The sequence below is a fragment of the Atractosteus spatula genome, chromosome 12, assembly GCF_055471065.1.
Source record: "Atractosteus spatula isolate fAtrSpa1 chromosome 12, fAtrSpa1.hap1, whole genome shotgun sequence".
Classification (NCBI taxonomy): domain Eukaryota; kingdom Metazoa; phylum Chordata; class Actinopteri; order Semionotiformes; family Lepisosteidae; genus Atractosteus; species Atractosteus spatula.
Window position 1 is genome coordinate 1,075,751 of NC_142717.1, and position 24,270 is coordinate 1,100,020.

General features: G+C 41.1%; 1 protein-coding gene across 1 annotated transcript in view; it reads left to right on the forward strand.

The window, feature by feature from the left end:
- The window catches only part of trim71 (tripartite motif containing 71, E3 ubiquitin protein ligase), a 36,561-nt gene that overhangs the window by 9,225 nt on the left and 3,066 nt on the right, over positions 1-24,270 (forward strand). The window contains exons 2-3 of the mRNA XM_088929708.1: positions 17,623-17,790; positions 23,052-23,186. Coding sequence (XP_088785834.1) covers positions 17,623-17,790; positions 23,052-23,186 — 303 coding nt within the window. The remainder of the gene's footprint in view (positions 1-17,622; positions 17,791-23,051; positions 23,187-24,270) is intronic.

A 24,270-nucleotide genomic window follows, 5' to 3' on the forward strand; every position in this document is an offset into this window, starting at 1 on the left:
TGGTTGAAACAAACACATTCCTTTATAATGAACTGTGCAGCAAATGTATGCATCTGTAGTTTAGGACTGAGTTTTGAGTGTTCTTGTTTCTTGTTTGGTTGTTTCTCTGAGAATTTTGGTGACATATTTCCAGTTATGTTAAGGTGTGAGCACTTCTTAGTTATTGCATTAATTTAAAATGTTTTCTTGCTCTTAGTGGATTTTTTTTTTAACCCGAACAAATACAAGCTTGTTTGGTTTAGACCATTACAAGCATGGTCTGACATTATTCATGCATTTTGTAGTGTTAAACCAGGTGAGAATTTATTCAGTAAAGTGTAGGATGGACATAAGACATAAAAAGGCCTAAGTCCAGAACATGTAACACTACTGGCTATGAAAATGTCATAATCATACAAACCCCTTGACGTAATATGACATCCAGGGCTTGAGTGGGTTGTCCATGCAGTACATTTACAACAGATGGCTGAAAACACGTGTATTTGAGGAGCCTCCTGACTGGCTCAATCAGTAAAGGCACGCGTTTATCATGCAGCTTGAGACACGCTGTTGAGGTGCTCCCAGGTGGTCTAGACCAACTGTCATGGAGGTTAGTTCCTGAAGAAGTAAAGCTCACTTGGTCATGTGCACTGGGCCGGCTGAAGCCCCTTGTAGCTTGTGGCATCACTGGGTAGACCTGCGTCCTGTCTTTGATGCAGTCTGGGCACTCTGGGTCTTCCAGCAGGCAAAACGGCAGATGGCTCCAACATGAGGAAGGGGAAGGAGCTGCAAAGTCCTCATCCTTCCTGTGCTGAATGAGCTAATGTCCCATTGGCAGCTCCAAACTGGTGGCTGTAGAAACCAGTAGGTTGAAAAGATCATTTTGGATGCTCTAAATTTTCTTTATTGATGCCCACAAGGATTTTATATTGTTTTCAGTACATGAAGTGAATGAAATATCTCCCTCCAACTCTCGTTTCCGAACATGGAGGGGGGGGGCTGCTTTTCTTTTAGTCGGGTAATGCTCATTTTCTGCTTATAAAATCATGGTGGGAGAAACCAGAAGGTTAGTTTTGTCAATCCATTAAGAGAGTGGCACGCTGGACTGACTTGTGGGAGTGTGCTTTCTCCATGGCAACGCGCACGGCATCCTGAGTCTTCGTGAAAAACCCCACACTGCTGAATTACTCTGCTCTCGTGTCGATTTGAGGGTCAAAGGCTTCCAGATGAGGGGTAGTGTGTCTTGCATTATTGTCTTCCTATACAGTAATAGTCACATCTCAGTTTTTGCACGAAAAGGGCATCCTCTATCCTTACTTACTCTTGCTTTTATTTTTCATAATTGTGTTAATCATCCCAAGCTCTTCATAAGTCAAATAGGGTAATTTTAAAATGGTTTGCCATAATACTGTTGGAAATGAAAACCTTAGAGTGTTAACAAATGAGAGATCATTCAGTCCATGGTCTGTTAGGTATTTAATAGCTAATTGATCCGAGGACTGGATGATTCTGAGAAATGGGTGAAAAGATTAAATAAGAGAAGTAATAACAGCCCTTTGTTTGTATTATAACTTCAGTTGACTTCAGTAACATTCAACTCAATGGAATCACCTACTGATGCTTTTTGTTATGCAATGTTAATAAGCAGTAGCCTTAAAAATCCTGAACAGTGGACTCTAATTGAAATGTGTCCCAGCTGTGGTAATGTGGTAATGTGATCCCGTATTTCAAATACAATGTACACTTCATTTACCTTTCTTAATCATAGTTTGGCAGTGAAGCGTATAAAGTATGTGGTTCTACCATACCTAAAACAGCTTTTATTACCTTCTAGCAGCTAATGGCTGTTTAATGGAGTTAATGAATCTTGGAGAAATCATCTAAATGTGTAAACGACTGGATAAATTCTTTATGTTGATATCCGTTTTCTTTATGCATGTTTTCGTAATAATTGAAGCTAATTTAATTATTGAGCTATCATTTGAGATGATGTGTTAAATCTGATTAAGAACATAATTTATTAATTTATATTGATGGCTATTAGTCTTATCGTTTTATATAGCAATTTCTTGTGTTTTAAACCTGTCTGATCTTTAATGCTGGTAGCGATTGATTTTGTTGCAGAGAAATGAAAAAGTCTAAAATAACACTCGACAGTACTAATCTGTCGGCTGGTTTCACTTCTGTGTAGCAAAGGTTATATTCATACACAAGTCATGTCTAAAAAAGCACAAAACTTGCAGCAGCTGAAATTAAGTTGAGAAAACACAGATTCAATTCTGATTTCAAAATTAACCGGAAGTGAAAGTCTAGGTTTATTAGGTTGACAGTTATTAAAAGTAGGACCATTAATTAATCCTTCTGCCCAATTCAAAAAATTATCTTTAATACGATTCATGCACTTTATAAATACCTTTAATCAAATCTTAATTTTTCAGTGAATATTGAAAATTCGCAATCATCTAGGTAAATTGTGATCAGATTCTTTGTATTATATGTAGAAAAGTAGGTAAGTAGGAACTGTTTCAACTTGCATAGGATTTCCTGCGTTACATCTCCAGTCAAGAAGCAATCAAATATCAAACAAATATCCTAATTTACCATAAAAGGAACATTAACAGTGGCGGCGCGCTGGGACAGATCCGTCTGGGTTTCCTCCAGGTGCTCCAGCTTCCTCCTGCAGTCCAAAGAGGGTTAATTGGCTTCTGGGAGAACTGGCCCTGGTGTGAGAGGGTGCGTGTCTGTTGGTGTGCGCCCTGCCATGGACTGGTGTCCCATCCAGGGTGTGTCCTTCCTTGGCCGGCGGGGATAGGCTCCTGCTCCCCCACGTCCCCCACGACCCTGAACTGCAACCAGTGGTTGGAAAACGGGGCAGATGAATGGAACATTGACAATAGTCTTGTGTGGTTTACCACTGTAGTGTGGGTTTGCGGTGTTGTTTTTTCAGAAGAATGATAACAAATGAAAGTGGGTCATTCAGCCAACCTTGAATTACACAGCCTTGAAAGACATAGCTGAGATGAAAAGCCCTTTTTCCTTGTGGAGAAATCTGGTTTTGTTGTCTTGGTGTCTTGCAAAGGTATTCAGTCACTTCCTAATTTACCTGATTTTGCGAAGTTACAAAACAATGCCTGCACTTTTTTAAAACTTAATATTTTATTTGAAAACATTTAATATTTTAAACATCAGTATTTTATTATTTTCATTCAAAACCTGAATGTGAAAACGGGGAACTTCAGAGGGGAAGATAAATTACAGTAAATACATTTGTTAATGTCATATTCCATTCCATCTCCAATCTTTTGCCACGTGCCTGCAGTATCACTTAGGTCCTGTTCTGCAAATCCTATGTGGGATTTTTGATGGGGTCCTCACTGTCCTCACTGGGACTTGCCTGACCAGCTTCTTCATTGTCCACCTGATTGAGATCATGTCCAGATGCGAACTCATCACAAAAGTCAACGTCTGAAGCATGCAACACAACACTTAGATAAGCCAGAGGCGTTTTGGAACCAAGTGCTGTGGTCTGATAAAGTAAAAATTGAACTCTGGCTACAATCACCAAAGGTACGTTTGGAGAAAAAAGAAGAAGCATTTGAAGAAAAGGACACCTTGCCAACTGTTAAGCATGGGGGTGGATCTATTATGCTTTAGGGTTGTGTGGCAGCCAGTGGCACAGGAAATATTGTGTGGGCAGAGGGAAGAATGGATTCTACTACGCATCAACAAATCCTGGAAGCTAAAGTCCCACAGTCATTGAAGAAGCTGAAAAGAGGTTGGATATTACAAGAAGGCAATGATCCAAAACATAACCTCAAAATCAACCATGGACTACTTTCAGATAGGAAAGATGGTTTTGGAATGGCCTTCACAGTCCCCAGACTGTGGGTAGATCTCAAACATGCAGTGCATTCAAGACGACCTAAGAATATTTCTGAACTAGAAGCGTTCTGCAAGGAAGAGTGGGGGAAAAAAATTGTAAAGCAAATTCAGCAAATAAATAGTAACCGTGCATTAAAATATGCAGAAATATGTCAAGTTTAAGTTTGTTTTTTGCAGAGGTTGTGTTAACTTCTTTTCACTTAGAAAATCAACAAAACATGTAATTTGGCCAGGGGTGCCCAAACCTTTGCATACAACTGTATCAGATGTCCCATCTTAATGTTGTTTGAATCCCTATTAAAACTGTTTAGCTTGTGAAAAGGAGCAGATTTTCTTAAATATTCATGAAAGAGAAAGTTTCATTTTATACCTCAAAAGATCTGAACTCCAGAAGACATGAAATTTCCCCAAACTTTGACTTAAGAGATACTAACGTTTTAAAAGTGGGAATGCAAGGCTTTCAAGTGGATTAATCTTTTTAAGTCAGTGCTTCTTGAGATAAATGGAGTCCTTGTCAAGTTAAGTAGCTATCGAGTACTTTATTGATTTGGGTTGAATTGATCTTTGTAAGGTATTCTAAACACTAGCGCAATTTGACTTATAATACCAGATTAGTCATTAACATATCACCCTTGAGTTTCGGAGGTTTCGAGAATTTGGTCGATTTTGTGTAACGGTTTTCATTCAAGGTTTCTGAGTTTATTTTTTTTTACAAAAGCAGTTTAATATGTGTATGTTTGATTTGAGAGATTTAATTTTATATTTACATTAACATACCTGATTAGTTGTCTAACTATTACAGAACTATCCAGACTGCAGGACTACCAAATGTGTGTTAAGGCAAGCAAGTCAACAAATACTGCTAATCAAGGTAGCTGTGATTTCTTCAGAGTGAATTACTCCTGTATGAAGAAATGTAATATTCATGCCACATTGTTCTTCGTTTGCTTCACCTGTGCTTTTGTGAAATTTTGAAGTCCTCTGCATTGTCTTGTTTGTTCGAAGTTTACAGTATTTAAACTTTCTGAAAAGTGCTGCAGTTCTGTCTTGCATTTTCAGAACTCAAGCCTTTAGTAGAAAGGTTAGTAACCACACCCTTCACCTCCTGAGGTCTAATACTACTGAGTTAACAAGTGGGTTTGTTTGGATAAGCCCAGCTCTCAAACATCAGTCGTTGCTACAGTATTAAATTACAATCTGCCACAGCTGGACAGTATTGGAGGTCAGCAGTTGCTTGCAGTAGTGATGGGCACATCTTTGCAATTTCAAATTAGATCATGTGATTATTTTTCATAACAAAGATTCTCCCAGATAGGTATGTAAAAACCCATCCAGCCTATGCTATAAATGGTGTAGGCAGGTTTTTATAGCTCTTGGAGTGTAGAACAGGGTACCTAGCTGGGTTGTTGAAGCTGGTACCCTGGTTGTATTGACGCAGAAATCATCCGGATAAGTTTCTCAGATGATCTGTATCATGAGATCATCATTTAAAATGTAACATAAAATGAAATCCTATGTCAGAGACAACATACGTGTTCCAGCTAAAACCTCACGAACAGTCAATTCTGCAAGTGTTTTGTAAATAGAGATAGGAATTCAGTAAAATGGCAGTGTGGGCTGTAGATGCTGTTGGCTTGTTTTCTAGACACCCAGCCAATCCAGAAACTAAGCAGAGGAGCTTAATGTGTTTTGTCAGCATTATTATACTGCATTGCTTCGTAGAAATGAATTCAACAAAAATGTTTAAGATGGTACAATAGTGTCTACATTTGGTAGTTGGTAGAGTAAATTAGAAGTAGAGATGTAGCCATATTTTCGACAAGCTCCTCTTGTGGGGGGAAAAAAGTATCAAACGTAGGTGTCTGGACTCCAGATGATGTATTTATTTTAAGGGAAAAGTGGTTTGTCAGTGTGGCCAGTGGTTGAGACAACCTTATTGCAACTGTTGGCTAGGTTTGAAAAAAAATGCTGAAGGCAAATCCTTCTGGTATTTTGTTTTACTTCTAAACCTGTTTATTTGGCTTCCAGGTATTCTTGTGCCTTTTACTGCGCAGCATTAATGAAGGTGTTTGAGTCCAGGTGTCCAGTCCAGGTGTTGCCCTGTTTCAGTGGTAAAGATAATAGGACTTCTTGGAAGCCAGTCCAATGAAATATTTTTGAAAATGTCAGCTACTGAATGAACATGAAGTTTTTGTTTGTTCAGTTTGGTAACCTGCCATCTTTCAAATGTTGTTTATATGTAGACAAATTGAAGATAAAATTGAAATTTAAAATACTCTCTGATGCCAGACAACAAAGCATTCTAGCGATACCATTAACATCTTCTAACATCTTTAAATTACACTCTTTGTGAGATTTCAGCTGGACAGTTTTTCAATTTATATTAGGTTTTCTACTAGAAAGTGTAATTTTCCTCATTCTTCTCTTCCCACCATATAGCCAGGCCTCTGAGAACACATTTGTCTTCTCAGAGGCGGCTACAGGTATAGCATTTATGTTTTTTAAGCTTATTGCTGAATGAAATTGGTTCTAAATATCTGTCATTCAATATATGTGTCCTACTGACAATCAGGCATAATCTGCTCTGCAAATTCTGAATGCCACAAAATATTTAGTTGGGAACACACAGAATCTGGTTTTGGAACCCAGGCTTCTCCTTTTGCCCCATTGTCATTTGCAATCTGCTGACAACAGAATCCAGACTTTTGGCGTGGAGATGGGAGGCGATGTCAGTCCCCCTGAAGAGCACTTCGGGTCTCGAGTACAGCGGCGCTACCCGGCACTGGGCAAGGCACAGCTCAAGCAGCAGCACGGGTAAGGCCCCAGAGTCCCACTGGGCCTGTTGTATTAGATCAGAGGCCACAAAGAGGAAGTCATTTGTCCTATCACATGTGGTTGGTTCTGTTTCTCTGTAGTTTTTCCACCAGTACTGCTTATTCTCTGAACAAACCCCCAGTCTGAAATCCTCTAGAAACCTCTTCTGCAAAGAACATCAGGATATTTAGTATCGAAGGAAGTCCACGCAGCCCTTCTAACCCATCTGGGAGTCAGTACATATTTGATCCCAGGTTCCCATTTCCCGATAGGAACTGGAGTAGCGTGTTCCATACTCCCACCACCCTTTGGGTAAAGAAGTGCCTCCTGTTCTCAGTTTTAAATGCACTTCCACTTACTCACTATTTGTGTGTTCTGTCCGTTTTGAAGAAGCCCACTGGGTTGACTATGTCAGTGTCTTTGCAGATTTTGAGTCCTTGTATCAGATCGCATTGTAGCCATGTCTGTTCAGGACTGTAAAAGGGACACTTTGGAGGAGGTGATCACACTTAACCTACGTGTCCTTTGGGAACAAGGAAGTAACCAAAAAAAAACAAACAAACTCCTCACAGAACAGACAGGTGTTCCAAGCTGGAATCTGGCTCTGGACACTGCCTGGGGCCTAGTTTTAGACAAAGGTTGTTTGAAAAGTGACCAAATGTTGAAACAAGTTGAGGTTTAGAGTCTTGATCTCAATAGCAGTAGGAGTATCGGTGTCTGTCCTGCTTCAGTAGTTGGTATCCATTTAGAAAGTTGCATTTTTTAGTTTTTGCATAATATGTAATGGTCCAATGATTTAACAACTGCCGTGAAATTGTCAGTTGAAAACAAGCTCACTCTTGGCGTGTCTAGTTTATCCACTCCTCGGTTTGATGGAGGAACTGCGAAAGCTCCTTTGGTCTGGGAAGGAAAGAGAATAGTTTGGTAATGATGATACTATTTTAGACTTGAAACTGTTCTTTGTAGTTCTTTTGCTGTCAAAATCCTTGAGACGAATGAGTCTGCAATTGCTTAGCAGTTCGATGCTTTTCAGATTTCCTAGGGTACAGGGGCTGTGTGTGCTCCAATACCAACAGCTGGCTTCCTCACACTTGCTTTAATAATGCAGTTCGTATAAGAGCCTGCAGTTCATAACAACTAAGATAAATCAAGCTGTTTTTACCCTTACTTTTTTACATGGGAAAGTAGATTTCTTTGTTATTCTATTGTACAGCTAACACAAGAACCACTTGTGGTGCAGAGGGCTGCACTGTTGTTAAGGGTTCTCTTAGGTTTCACAAATAATATCCAAAGTTGCACCCTTAACTGCTAGACCTGCCCCTGACACACTGAGATAGATGAGTGTGGACCTGCAGCAGCTTGCATAGGCTGCAAAGGAACAAGTACAGGTTCATTCCCTGCCGAACGGAAAAGAGTAGAGACACAAGCAAAAGGGACATATAGAGAATGAAATGCAGCATGTATTGCAACAAGTCTTGTTGTTGGATTTCTATCCTAAAAGTAAAAGGCCACGAGTACAACAGCAGTGCAAGAGGGAGCTGGTTTCTAACGGCTTGCTGTGGAACTGCTGTGTTCAGAAGCATATGGACATGGAGTTCGACTGCTTCGTGCCTATTTTTGTCATTTTTAACCACTATGTAGTGGACTTTGTATTTCATAGTGTATTTTGTCTGATGTATTTCAATGATCCTAACTCTCGCAATGAAAAATGTTAAGAAGAAGCAAAGTAATTCAGTCATCACTGTTCATGATCTGTGTTCCTTACAATGTTTATCTTTTTATGTTCTCGATCCCAGAGGCAGGAGGCAAACAGCAGTCCTTTCTACTAATCCAATAAAAGTCGCAGTTGGCTATAAAGCCTTTTCTGGGTAGTGGGAGCTTTCGTGCTGGGGTATCTCCGAAATGACCTGAAAAGCCTTTCAGGATGCATTTTATTACCGTTTCAGCCCCCCTTGTCCTCATCCCCAACTCGTTTTCTTTTTAACTCTTTTCATCTGCTCTGATGCAGAGCGTGAAAGCGCTGGACTTTTCAGGACAGAACAAGCCATCTGGTTGAGTAAAGTGGCATCAACTGTGCAAACCTGTCCACAGTGCACTGCAGGCCTGCAGCCTTGGAGCTGATCCCCGTGTTGGCTGCAGGAAGCTGTTTGCTGTCTTTAGGAGAGGGATAGAAACAAAGCAGTTTAATGTGGTTTTATTTTTTTTCCCCCAAACTGAATAGAGATAGACGTTTGACTTTAGACAATCTTAATGAATTATGGCTTACGAGTTAATTTTAAATCGCAAACAAGCTGCAATGACATATTTGCCCTGTAAATTGTATTGCTGGTTGAAAGAAAGTAAAATGCTTTGCTTATCTTGTGAGACTTTACTTGTGAAATATTTCGTTTACCCTTTTGACAACTGGCATTCTGTTCTTAATTTGATCTTTGTCCTTTATCTGCTTCAACCTTGTTAGTAATATTGGCTTTTGTTGCTCAATGTGACTAATGTCACATTAACTAACAATACATTGTGATTGATGTACATAAGCACTCAAGGAAAGAGAGGCCTATTTTTCTTTCTTTTTCTGGAGGTTTGGAAGTATTCCATGTGTTTTTCATTTCTCCATAAAGTTAGAATGACTAAACCCACCGGTCAGCTGTGAATCGATCTGATCTAACAGTAGACCATTTCAGTTCTAAATACAGGATAGTCTGTTATGCTTTCTTTAAGCCTTTTTCTTAAGTCTGTGAACAGCTGTGGCTATGTTTTACATTATAGAAGCAGATCAAATCAAGATTTTCAGTCTATGCTAATTGAGAACTAAGGGGACTGTGGCCTTGAGTAAATTTAGGTCTTATTCAGATTCATTGCAGAAATCTAGACATACTTAACATTTTCCTCATCCCCCTGGAATATTGGACGCTGCAGGGAGACTGATGAGGGGTGTGAGCTTCGAATAGCTTTGTTCACCTTTCTCAGAAAGCCAGGTGCATGGCATGACCCTACTTTCTTGAAAATAAAAGAAAGTGTGTTTATCGGTTTAGTAGCGAAGGCAGTGCGTATGAGGGCCTGCTGACAGTTCGCAGGCCAGGAGCGAGTGAATTCTGCCTGCTGGGGTTAAGCTGCTGGTAAGGCCCACCCTCCCCAAGGCTCTGCCATTCCGGTAAGTGGTTAAACTCCAGTCCCCCCTGCTTTCTGCCTCTTCAAAAGGAAGAATTAATGGCTTGTCAGGGAAGCCGCCATCGTCCTGGTCAGCTGCCTTTTCAGACATTTAGTCATCCAGTTGAGTCAGCTTCTAGCCTGGGGGCAAATGGTTTTGAATGTATCCGTTTTGCTTTTTTATTGTACATTTTAAGGTGGTTATTATTAGGCTACATTCCCTTGACTCCAGCTGAAAAAAACCCCACCTTTCTGCATTATATAGAAAGAGATTATGGACAGTTGTTTTTATTGTATTCCTCCAAATATACTCTTTATATATAATATTTTAGTTACAAATGTTACTGTTGTTTGTCAGTATCCTTTGTATATGCTGGAGTAACAGCTGTCTGAGGCTGGCTCACCCAGTGGCTGCACTGGGAGTGATAGATGTTGGAGATACAGAGACAGAGGGGCCTCCGATGAGCTGCCCGTTGGAGAACTGCATCTACATCTCGGATGTGTGATGTTCTCAAGGCAACGTCATCTGTGTGTATATAAATCATTCCTGTTGTCCCCCCAACAGATATTAAATTAATGCAGAGCTGGATAGGAAAACAAGATCTTGAGATGTCTTTGAGGGTTTTTCTAGGGTGAATAGTATGGATTAACATTAAAGCTCTTAACAGCATGTTTTGATATCTGTAGGCTGAGTAACACATTTGGAATTTGTAAGACCCTTTTTGAAGTTTTCTTTTTAATGTTGCTTTTATTAGCAGTCATGCTTTTATATTTCTGTAGCGGTAAAGAAACCATTTAAGCGCCGACTATATCATTATATGATTCTGTACGTTGCATGACTTTGACTTAAATTTGATTTATCATGAGAAAAAAACAGACTAATAAAAATGTATTTGATCATTTTTTCCAACACTGTTCTAAATGTTGAAAACATTTTCTTACAAATTTTAAAAGCATTTTAAATACCTTTGCAGAGATCAGAATTCTGGTTAGACAAACATTTGTTGAAAACCTGAGACGTTTGATGTCTTGGTATGTGAAGTTAGAAGACAACCTCCACACGAAGTCTGATGCAACCCAAAGGAATCCATGCTGATAACCTTGTTTTAGAGGGTTTGTGCACTAGCAGTGGGAGCTGTGGTGTTGTGATTTTTTATCAGCCTTGCTTGGATTTGGTTTGGAATGGTCATCTGTAATATTTAGTAAAGGGATTTCATAAAAGCACTGCCTTTTTCTAGTTTGAGGATGTGACTCATCTTTATCAATATGCCTTGTGTTTCTGGACTTTAGTTTTGACTTGACTTGAACGCTAAGTGGGTTGTGTAGTCTTTTGGACAGTTCAGCAGATGAAACGCTACTGGTTTTGAGTTGCCAGTGCATGTGCAAACACAAAACATACATGTCCCAGATGTAACAGCTTACATAATTTTCCAGAAGGAGATTCTGGCTGGAGATCTAAGGCGTTGTATCAGCAGTGGATTGAGGAGCTTGCCTGAAATCTGAGTCAGGCTGTAATTATGCAAATCTGGACTGTCAGCATGTTGGCATGAAAAGTGAAAGTAACATGTTGAGGAATATGATTTTCCTGGCATTTTGGCTTTGATGAGCATCTTCTTTGGATTTTCAGGAGGACCTGAATTTAATATTGTTATTCTCTTATATGTTATCGGGAAAAAATAAAGTTTCTAAACAGCGGCGTTTCATGGAAAACGGTAGGAAACCGCAAGACTCGGCACCCAGGTAGCTGTCCGTTGACTTGCAGAGTGAGTGAGCTGGAAGGTAACAAGTTTATGAAGAGCAGTTTGCGGTGTTTTGCCAAGCAGCTAATAACCTGTTATGGGTGCAAAACGTGTTGTTGCAAGACTACAGCATATTTTAGCACAGTGCCAGCTGTCAGGTTTTAAGTCAATTAAATCCACTTGTAATGGACAGCAGTAGTTTCAAGTTTAAGAACAAGGTAGTGGTCAGGCAGCTATCTTTAGTTAAGATGGAAGTTCATTTCTGTGATGTTAGTCATATTGTCACTAGAACAAAACTTTATCAAGTTTGGAGTTAACTGGCTAACTGGTTGGTATGAGCTTTGGGTCATGTGGAATAAGTGTGTACAAGACAATTAAATGGCGGCTGAGAGGTTATCCTGAGCTATACGGAAAGGTTATAACTGTGTTAAATGTTAATCTCAGTAAAATGATGCCATGTTAGGAGTTAATTACCTTTTGCAGGCATAAAAAAAGATTTGGAGGTTTTGTAAGCTTTTTGGATTCCAGTTTTAATTTCGTTGTTGATGACCTGCATCAGTGTTTCAGTTCTGTTGTGGGTGACGTGTGTCTGCTTCTTGCTGATTTTGCTCATACTGGGCTCTGAGATACTTAAAATGATAATTAATGCTCTCATCATGTTTTACGTCACTGACAAAGTTGATTTTAAGTCGTATATTTTACAGGTCCCTGAAATGCACATTGGTATTAGAACCTTGTAATTTTTTTAAAAAAAATTGTACACTTGATTTGGAAAGAGAGCAGCAGTGGAGAGTTATCCAACTGATGGGTTAAAAAAAACTGACTTAAAGATAACAAATGAACAATACAAAGCAAAGGTTTCTTTCGTAATATAGTGCTCAAGTCAGAGGCACCGCAGCAAACTGTTCTCTGAGTAGGTTGTTTAAACGCTCTTTACTTAATTTACCCTGTCACCATTCAATGCCAAATACAGATAAGGGCTTGACATGAGAAACAAGAAAAATCTATATGATTACTTTGTTCCTTTCCATCTTGATTATTGGCATAGCTTCTATTCTAATGAAGTATCCACAGAAGGCTTTTTGATCTTTCCAGAAGTTTTTTTTTTTTAAAATGTATTAAAACACTGCAAATAAGTATTGGAACCAGTAATGTTTATGGTGTTTTAGTGCTTCTCTTTCCTGAAATGTCAGAAAAATTGACTTGTAAGAAGCCAGTTTTCATACCTGAATGAGCAAGTGGAAGCTTTGATAGGAAATCAAGGAAGATGCTTTCCGACTGGGATGTAGAATGTAGACGGGAGAAACTTGATTTTAACCACAAAAAAAAAACAAACAGTGGACTTGGCTACAAAAATGCTTGACAAAATTAAAAAGGGCTGTTACCATTGTGAAAACAACGTGACAGGAAATCTGAATCAAAGTCGCCAAGTAATGGCGTCTCTGTGCCTCATATTTCAAGGGGTCAGGGAGAGTTCAGCCTCCCCAGTGACGTATAAACAAAGCCGTTTCTGTACCTGCCTTGCACTGTGCTGTCTTCCCTTCTGAGAAAGGTTCCTGTTCTCAAAACGCTCCCGTTTTCATACTTGTTTTGCGTCAGTTTGGGGAGGGGAATCTTAATCCACTCTGTCCTCCAGGGCTGTGACCCGCTTAAGGACTGCTTCTGCTTCGTGGTCTTTGATAATGGCGGCTGCTTCAGTCCTGTTAATTGTTAATTATTGATTATTAATGGTTAATTATTAATTATTCAGTCCTATTAATTGCTTCCATCCACAATTGTCTCGCGTGTTGCGTCGATTAAACCGTTTCGAATCGGCCATCGCACTTGCGTGTCTGACACTTGTTGTGTTGACCTCGTTTCTTGACACCACAAGGTGTTGACCCTCTAAAGTTCACTAGGTTGGACTGCTGTGGTTAACTGGAGCAGTTTTATCTACAGTATGAGGTTCTGGTAGATTTACCATAGAACAATTAGACTTTGTACCCTGGAGGGGACTTTTTACAGCCATACTTCATCTGTAATTAATAAATTGAGAGAAATTAATTTAATGTTATGTTCTTTCTTTTGTGCTCCGTTCGTGTTTCTTATCGCCAACGTTTTGTTTAGTGTATAAGTATGATTTATGCAACGGTTTCATTCTGTTTTATGTTGTGGTGCAAGATAAGGATAATGGGACATAATGCTTTTTAATAATGCAAATATTTACATAGAATAGAAAACAGTCTGATACAGGATTTTAATATGGGAACACAGTATTCACTGGAAGAATGGTTTGTGCTTGTCTTCGATGAGTCAGACCTACATTGAATGGCAACTTTCAGACATTCTCTTTTTACACTTAAGTGTTGTCTCTTCTCAACTTAAAAGTGTAAGAGATTATACTGTCTGCAACTCTGAAATACTTTAATTCTAGTTATGAGTGCTCTTGATATAGCCATAGGCAAAAGATTATTAAAGCAAGCATTGAAGAGGTATTGAAGACAACCAAGTAAAAAAATCAAACAAAAATAATTACACATGTGGCTGTTTGGACTTTAATAACTCCTTTGTGAATAAGACCAAACTCACTGACGTGTGATGCCAAAGCGTGAATTCAATATCATGTCTGTGTATGTACTCTACAGCTGTTGCTAAGGCTAATGAAGTAATTACAACTTTAAAGTAAATAGACTGTATAGATGAGTTTTTTTGGACACTTTCTTTAATGTGGAAAATCTCAGATTACTTTAGCGAGTTTGTTTTAAATATTGTTCTTGAAAGAAAAACAAATGCTGGAACACAATATGTTTTTCTTAACCCGGTATTTAAAAGTAAAAAAAATCAAAGGAAACAATAGGAGGAAAGAGGACAAAACTAGTTTTTACTGGACTTACGGATTGCAGACGATTGGGTCATTCGAACTACCCAGCGTGTTGAGTGTTCAGTGGCCAATGGATCTGAGGATCTTGCCAGCCATTTCTTGAAAGAAGCCAGGGCTGCTGGCTCTGGCAACATGGCTGTCTGGCTCAACAGCTGGGCTGAAACAAAGGGAAGGTCCCGTTCAGGAGACCCAGCAGAGAAGGAGATGGGTCGTGTTGTGAAAACGTGAGGGATTAAGATGCCTGAGGGCCGATTAAAAAAAAAAATGCTACAAGACGGCACTTTTCTTCAGACTGGTACCGTGTGTAATAACCCGGTTTCAGGTTGTTTTTTCACCCAGGCTAGGAGTCTGGTGTATTAACACATCTCTACTCTTCCCTGCTTAAAATACAACCAGATACATTCCACAGAATTTATTCACTGGTATCAAATAGTTTTCATTTGCATAATAAACACAGTACAGAGTGCATGAACCACTTTTTTTTCCCCATCAAGAACGTTGGAATTCAGTCATTCTTGTTTATCACCACCTATTCAAAAATGTAATTCCTGTTCCGTTTCCTCGAGGGAATGGGTACTTCAAGTTCAAGACGTCGTTTTAAAGCCAAAAACTCCAGCTTAAAAGTTTGGAAGTCTCCAGATGACGACTTATTTGTAAAGAGCTGTAAAAGCTCTTGTGATAATGACACAGCAGTAAGAATTGCAGTATTCCACATTCATTTGTTTTTGGAAAGTTGCCCTAAGAAACCACAGCAATATAGCACTTACAGGGTTATAATCCAACATTTCAGGAAGGGCTGCACCAGCTAGATAAGTTTTTTTTTAATGTATTGCATGGTCCAAAAACCAACTACATGTTTTGTTCCTAAGTATCTATTCCATCCTTATATTTTGAAAGAGACTGGAAGTGATCAAAATAAGATATTTCCTAGCACTGTGTCCAACAGTCTAGTTACCCTCTCAGATCCAGGGGGTGTTTCAGGATCACTAATGGAATGCCTCTACTTTGTCATTATTTTCACTGAAAGCTGAATGCAGTAAAGGGGGTGGCAGTCCGCCATCTGTAGTTGGTGATTTACTATATCAGTCTGCAGTTTTCATCCATGTGGCCAGCTTGCAGTGTAAACTGCATGTCCAAGAATAGGTGCAGAGCTGTGTGATCGAGGGCAAGATGCTTCTGACGAGAGCAATCTCTTCGAATGTTTCTTGCTTGTCTTTGTATGGAGTATCCGACATTCTTATTTCAAAACAAAACAGTGTGATAAATTCAGTACAATTCATGTCTGTTTAAAATATTATATTTTTATATCACTGATAAATTCAACACGAGCCCTTTATAATAATTTTTGTGATACATGTGGTAAGAAAATAAGATGTGTATATTTTCTCAACATTTCATTTTTGTGTTTACATTTTAATTTTTTTCTACAATGGAAGAATAACTAAAAAAAAACTACTCCTAAACAGCAAATATATACAATCAAAAGAAAAAACCTGCCTATATATTTGAGGGACAAAACATCAAAGACACTTTTTAAGGTCTTTCTTAATACTGCTGTATGTTACTCTGCTGTATGCCTTTTGTATCCCATTTATTTAGCAGCTTCTGTTATCACATATGGGCAAGCTTAAAATGTTTTAATTTCCTTGTTATACTCGCCATTCAGATGAAATGTTAAAAATGTGTAGACCTGGGTGCTAACAGGCTTCAGCTCGATAAAATCTAACTGGTAGGTCTAACCCTGCACAGGCCTACTCTGCTGTGACCTGGGTTATTCATCTGATGTGGCATCTGTATTGGTACAGCCGCACGTCGAGCTGCAGTGGTCTTTTTCTGTCTTTCCACATGGAGGAGTCGAGGCCTAATCCCAGCTTCACTCTTGGCATCACGGCGTGTCACATTGCAGGGGTTACGGCCGAGAGCTGGAACAAAATGTTGTAGCCGTCGGGGAGAAATTAACGGGAATCTTGATTCAGACATGTCTGAAATGAGTCGGAGGGGAAAAAACACTTAAGAATGTAGCGCAGGCCAAGTGGTAATAAGGTGGTTTATTTTTTTCTGCATGTGGATTTTATCTGCTCCAGAATCCCATCTGGACTGAGAAATGGCTCGTGTGGGGTGCCTGGAACACGGGGCGAGATAATTATTAAGCACTGTTTCTGCTCTGTCTTCCTGTGATGTTTTGTTTCAGCTGTTTCATTCCCAAATGGCATCTGCATTCCTTTCCTTTGTTCCTGGTTGACCGTGGAATTTTGGAAATGTGTGACAGGGCAGGATAGGGTGGGGGGTTGGTGTTCAGCAGGAGGCGGGGGGGAGAGAGGGGAGGGCTGCTCACCACCATCATTAGATCAGAGTTTCGCATGAGAAGCCGTTCATTATGCCGATAGATTGATTGCCACTGTTTCCCAAGGGGCCATTTTTAAAAAAACACTCAGTAACTTAACCCTTTCAGGTTTAAACAGGGAGACTGAAGGGCACCTTGGAATTCCTGATTTTAAAATGGTATATTTTAAATGGCTTTGCCTTCACGCTAATTAAGAGATTTGGAGTGATTTACTGATTGTCAGGATGCGTGCCACTCTTCTTAAACCATGCACTCTAAATTCCAAAATTCCATCAAAGCGATGAACTAGAACTCATCGTATATGAGAGGGGTCTGTCAGTGGCAGGAACATTTAAAAGCATGCAGCCGAAGGCTTAACCCTCTGCATCTTTGCTGAGTCATAAACTCTGTGTGCAACTTTTAATTTTTTAGTCTTGGCTCTTATTTGTTTTGCAAGAGAAGTAGGGGTGAGTCGTGGAGGGATTTGTTTGTTTTGAGCCTGCAAGGTTTGCACTTTTTGGCAAACCGAGCCAAGTAAAAAATCTTACTTTTCGCAAGCAATGAGCCAGTTGTTCTCAATTCTTTTGTGTGCAATGTATTTTGGGATTGTGTATGTACGAACCCTCTGATGTTTGTATCAGCAATCTTTTTGGAATTTCAAGTGAAATGTTTGTGTTTTTGGTTTATCTAAAGCTGCATCTCCTGTGGGAAAGGGTGTGTTGAGTTGTTTAAAAAATACCTTTCCTAATAACTTGCAGAGCAGAGAAAACCCTGTTGTGGATGGTCTGCTTTTCAGACCTTTAGGATCCTTCTCGCACCACCCCAGTGCCCTGTGACAGCAGGCCGCCTGTATTTATATGCCTGCTTTGTGTTGTTCGTAGATGTTCCGGTTTTTCTGCGACACCTGCTCTGTGCCTATCTGCCGGGAGTGCAGCGTGGGAAGACACGTAGGCCACAGTTTTATCTACCTCCAGGACGCCGTGCAGGACTCCAGGGCCATCACAATCCAGCTGCTGGCGGACGCCCAGCAGGGCCGGCAGGCTGTGCAGGTACCCCGCCTTTCCCTCCTGCACTCGCCCCCCTTTCAGCGGCCGGATGCCCCCTACTTCTCCGACCCAGGGTCTTGTCCGATTCACAGGATCTTAGACCCTGTTTAGGCCAGGCGGAAAGTGATGCCGGTCTAAAAAGAAAACTTGTGATTTATTGGTAAATGGAAGGCAAGGGTAAAGACCGCACTGGAGCTCATCCTGGTTTCTGTGGTGGGAAACGGATTTGGGACCCCAATCCACTGGAGAGGGTCAGGCTCTCCCATCCAGTTGTGCTGATCCCCACTTACACAGCTGGGCGGACTGGGGGAACTGGGGTACAGTCCCTCACTCAGGGTCACTCTCTGTAGCAGGGACTCGAACCCACAACCTCTCAGTCATGATAATGTTTCTCTACTGCACCAGGAGCTCAGACCCTACTGCTCAACCACTACACTATGCTGCCTCATTGATAGATACAAGGTTTTAATTGACAAGCCACTAGAAGTAAAAAAAAAAAAAAGTGTCTTTCTGTCCTTCACATGAGGGTGTTCCTCCCAGTCTGGTGTGGTTTGATTTCTCACGACGAGTTCATTTGAATCGAAGCGAACAGATGAAAGATGACATTTTGTTCAACTCTGTTGGGAACTCGTCAGGGGAATTAATATTTAAAATGTTTCTCTTTGGCGGGGAAAATATGTGCTGAATGCAGTAAGAAAACCTTACCCTTTGTTGGGCTTGCACTGTTGTAGGGTTGTCTCCGTTTGGAAAAGAAGAGAGTTTACGGGAGTGGAGATGTGTGCGCGTGTAGTGTTTTTCAAATTTACATTTGAAAAGAGCTGTCCCAGTGAGGCAGTTGGAAATGGCACCCCAGTGGGCACCCCTCCCTCCCTGGGCAGCGGAGAAAGGGCCCCGACTGCTGCTGTGTGACCTGACAGCTCGTATTCAGGAGGCCAATGGCTGGAGCAGGATGGATCATTAGCAGAACACAGAGGAAGTGTTTCTGTCCTCTTCCAACTTCAAAGGCCCTGGGGAGGGGAGAGAGGAGGGGCAGTGGTGGCTGGAAACCGGCCATTTGTCCCATTCGAATAAGAGCTGCAGAAGGTAGGCCCCACATAAGCCTGTTGGCAAGGAGATAAGAAGCATCCAGCTGTGAATGGGGAGAGGGGCTGGAGAGGAGGGGGCGCCACTGAAAGGAATTTCGAGGGAAAGGCGGCTCCTCATGTGGCAGCACAAAAAGTTACCCCCTCCCCCCCCCCCCCCAATCACTCCACCCCAGATCCTAAACTCAAGGGAAAACACCCTTCACAACACCGCTGGCACCCCACTGAGAGGGGGCAGAACACCTCCCTGAAACTGTTTGTCCTGGAGCTGAGTGTCTTTTTGCATATTTCACAATGGGTGGGTGGGGGGGACATTTTTGCATATGACTTCAAAATATTTTGTTTTAATCTCAGCAGTCTGGACCAGAAGCAAATGATTATTATTTGGTAGAGTCAGGAGTCATGAGAAGCGGTGATAATTCTTGAATAACGTTTAGAGAGGAGTCCATGGTCTTAATTTGGACCATAGAGTATCATCTTTTTCGAGTCCAGCATAAACATTACATTACATTAAACCCAAGAACAAAGATTGCTCCGAGGTTGTGGAGCGTGTGTGATCACCCCCAGCTGTTCACTGGTGCTCCTGAATAGGACAATGATGGTACACAGTGATACACAGGGCTTAATGCTCGGAGGTCCTGTGCTGGAAAAGCAAAGGAATTAGCTAATCCTTTTATTCCACTGGGCTAAACAGCGAACCAGACCCGCAGTTCAAAACCATTACTCTGAGACCAGGACCCCCTGTTTATTGGCTTGCAAACACATGCTGGAGTTAAACAATGCCAGGGGTCCCACTGTAAAACAATTCCCTTAAGAGATGTAGCCATAAATGCCTCGTTATATGACCAAATCTCATTTGTAGGATGGCAGAGGTTCTGCCATTTGTACTTTTCTGCTCCTGTTCTAACCTTTGACAAGTGATCTGGCATACCTATTTAAAATTAGCGGATCATTGTACACTGATGCACAATGAAAGCACAGCAGTGTAGAGTTTACATGATCAGCTCATTGGGCTTATGCATATTATTATTTCTGTTTTAAACAGTGAGTGGACTTGCTCATCATTTGGTTCCGTGGGTGAACAGTATTCCCGGCCCAAGTGCTGAGATTTCATAAAAAATCTCCATGTGTCCAGTGTTTGGTATTTAGGTTGAATTTGCGTGATGAGTGGGTTAATCATCTGTATAAAGAGCCACTCAAAAAGACACTTTTTACTGAATGAAGAGATGTGAAAGTCGCAGGCTTGTGGCACTAGAGTGCGTGTTTTGCGGCCGGAGAGATCAGGTGTGAGCAGAGGGCAGAGCTGCGTTGCTCCAATCAAAGAGACAGGGGTGCTGGGGTGCTGGGGTGCTGGAGGCGTGATGGTCTGGGGAGCTCCTTTAACACAAGATCTCCTCCAGTGCACGTTAACGAGCCTCTCGCTTCCTGCACACCGGTCCAGGAGTGTCGGACCCCCTGCAGGACGATACGGGAGCACGCGGTTCGAGGGGCCGCAGTGGCACGACAGCAGGACACAGCGTCAAGGTCTTGCCGTGGCTGGATTCCTCTCTGGGCCCACCTGTAGCACAACATCTGCTGGATCAACAGGAGACAACTGCAGCCTGCCGAGCTTCCCCAGCTGACCGCAGCTTCACTGCAGCAATGACAGAACGTTTCCCAGCTGCCTGATTGGAGGACGATGAGGCTGTGCGTCAGGCTGTAGCTGCCTCGTAACCAACTACAGGCAATCATTGGGCTTATGATGCAACTAGTTTGAAAATCATCTTTTAAGCTGACAAGTCATAACTCGGAGCTAATTTTCTCATGCCTTGGTACAAATAATTGGTTCCTGAACCAAGGCAAAGTACTGTGTTTTCACTAAATATTGTGACCGTATGACTTGCACTTTCAAAAGTGCCTTTCAATTCAAAGACTAATTCAACCTTACCAGTATGAAAACTGGTTATTAATGCCCTAGCATCATACTGTCCTGTCCAAAAGCATCACTATTGCCGCTCAAGATCACAATGTAAATGAACAACACACTGATTTGATCAGAAGTGTCATCGTGGGTTATGTTTCCTAGTAAATCCCTTATCAGTGGTACGTTGACTGGGCGCAGGCATAAATACTATAGCTACTTTACTGAAGTTTGATTTTTAAGCTTGAAATCATTCCCTACTGTAGTGTCATATCTGATTGATCAGTGTGATGTCAAAATCAGTGGTGAAAAGTCAATTAATAGTTGAATTTGTGTGGGTGTCAATTCATAAATGTCATAAGTTGCCTCCATTTTAACTTGAATGTTGTGAAGTTGAGGACTGACTGTATACAGCATGCACATGGCGTTTTGAAAAATGTCTCAAAATGCGGGGCTGATTAACTCCACATGTAACGCGTATTGGAGCAACAAAGATTTCCAGCCTTATAGTTTTGAAGCTGAGAACAGGGCACTAATTTGTTTTAGAATCGTATGTAAAACATGTTTCCCATGATGGAGCCAGGATGAGGTAAGGCCTGGAGCACTTCTCAATTGGAGAATGCCATTCCCTGTGCTCTTTGGTTTGAAGGATGAACAGGTTTTAGGCGGTTTCTCCCAGCCAGATGCTGTACCATGAAGAATATTTTAACCTTTTGAATCGGTCTCCATGGAGTAAACCGCCCCTGCATGTAAACAAACCAGATTAGCTCCCCTGTCAGCAAATTTCCGCCCACTGCCCAAGGTATTATCTCAAATGAACTTTGACCCTGAACTTGTGACCTGCAGGACTGCCAGAGGTTCTAAATCCTGTCTCTTTGATTGGTGACCGCCTTTTTGCCCATTGCGTAGTTATATTTCCCATCTTTTAAGACATGCAGGTAGGTTCCATATTAAAACGGAGAAATCGGGACAACCGAATATGCTGAATTATCAACTATTAAATATTTTTGCATATATACATTTTGTGTCAAACCAAATGTGCCGTTTTTGCAGACCCTGAAGTCCAGATTTTTTTTCGAAACCTGGCAAAGATCAAAGATATCGAGGTGATCTTTGAGTTGGTATTTTAGATGTAAATTGGGAACATTCTGATAAATGTCCTCAAATTTCCTGCTTGACACTCTTCTTGAGTACTGTGTACTTTCATGTTTTGTCATCTTTATTATCCTTGAAGCAGAGAGAGGAGTTGCAGGGTAAATCTGCTTTATTCAAGTATCCAGTCCTAGAAATGGCATGTGCCCCATATTTTTCTAGCCTTCTGTAACCCATCCCGTTTATGTTTGCAGAGGAATAAATATTTGATCTGTTGCATTTTTGTTTGCCTGTGGGTGTGTTTTTACTGAGGTCAAATGTCGTAACCTTTAACTTCAGCCTTTTCTGGCTTGATGTGGTGTCACAACCGCAGGTTGGAAAGGAGCGCCATTTTGCAGTCAAAACTGTTGTCTTCTGTTTTGTAATGACGGTGCATAACAAAGGTGTGATTAAATTGCTATCATAATGCTTCTGAATATAACTCATTGCAATTATGTGAGGTGTTGAAGTAATGTTTTAAAGAAACCCCGGTGTTATTTATACAGGAGATTAGATTTTCTGTAGATGTGGATCATGAATGATTTACTGTTGCTGTTCCTCAATGAACCATTAACACTGAAGACCTTGGTCGTAAACCTCTGGTTCTCTGACTGCATGTGTTGAATATACAGCAGAGCTTTTTTTATCACATCGGTATTCCAGTGATTCGGAATATTTAATACTGCCAGCCAGCGGGAGACACTTTTCTTACTGTAGTCAAACTGCTGGGCACATGTTCCCACACTATCTTGTCAAATAAAGATGACAATTTGAATTAAAGACCATTTTTTTTAAAGTCTTGATAACTTACAAATGTGGGTTGGGAGTTATTTTCCCAAACAACAACAACAACAACATAAATAAGGTACTTAATCTCTTGAAAGCCATTTATATAATATCTTTGTATTGGGGTTGTACAACATTAACCCTTCTTCGTATTTAGTGTGTAGTGTATTCTATACACTAATTTACTTTGCAAATGTGGTCTTTCCATATGTTTCTGTATGGTCACGTCGTGTCATTCTGAGTTACCCGATTACCAAGAATCCTGCCTACATATTTGACTTGAAAATTACAAGAAAAATTCCTGAGTGTGTTTTATTATTCCTGCCGTTTTAAGAGACCTCTATCTGCTCGTCCGTGTGTTACAGCTCAGCATCGAGAAGGCCCAAGCTATTGCAGAGCAGGTGGAGATAAAGGCCAAGTTTGTGCAAACTGAGGTCAAGGCTGTCACGTCGCGGCACAAGAAGGCCCTCGAAGAAAGGGAGTGCGAGCTGCTGTGGAAGGTAAAGACCAAGGAGGATTCAATGTTGGAATAAACTTTGTGTACGATCCCTCCATACTGTGAGTTTTGAGATGTTTACACGTATCCGTACTGTTTCTGTGTGCAGACAAAAAATCAAATCAACCAAAAAAAATCATTGTTTGAAGTTCTTTCGAAGGGAGTGTTTTTGTCTGAATGGCCCTGCCGTCCGCAGTGTTTGATATGTTTGACCTCGGATGTCTTGGGAGCACTTTAAATAGGTGACCTGAATAAAATTAATATAAATGGAGCTGCTTCAACAACGTGTGCATCAGCTTGCACCAGTAGTGCCACTGCAAGACGAGCAGCCTGTGAAGATGTGTGTGAATGCAAATATCCAGCACATTGCGTTTCAGTAAAAATGAGAAGCTCTTTGCTGCTGCAGTTTGCAGGTGTGTAAGGTGGAGCCTTGATTCCTTTGAATACTCTTAGACAAATAACTTCCCCACAGCAGCCTAGTTTATTCTAATAACACTCAGGCCCCATCCATTTTTCAATGGGTTATGAGCACAGGTTACAGGCGGGGGGTAGGAGGGGAGATTGACCCGACCGCTTCATCAGGTAATCAAAGGACATTGCCTGAATGGTTTTACATGTCAGAGCAGGACTCCGAATTTTATATGATACTCAGCAGACAGCCAGTCAAGTAAATTTTTACCCTTTAGCTTCTCAGAAACTGTTGCAATAAAAAGGGTTCCCCTTTCAGAAGCAACAGCCGTCTGGAGCTGCAGACTATCAAGGGGAGAGGTCCCCCTTCACCTGTCGCAAAGCACAGCACAGCCCTCAGTTATTGTGCGAGTGAAGGCTGTCTCTTGCTCCCTACCCCCTGCCCCACACTACGTCGAGACCTCCTCTGTTCAGCAGCGCAGAGCGCAGTGCACATGGTGGGGAGAGACCGAGGGGGCCCTTCTCTGCCGCTCTCGAACTCCACTATGCGCTGTTGGTGCTATGTTTTGCAGATCAACATGCCTGTTCTTTCAAGTTAACAGCACTAAAAATATTGTTAACAGTAACGTGTTTTTGTAAGCTGTCTTGTCATTTATTTTTTTTACCAAATTGCAGATGTT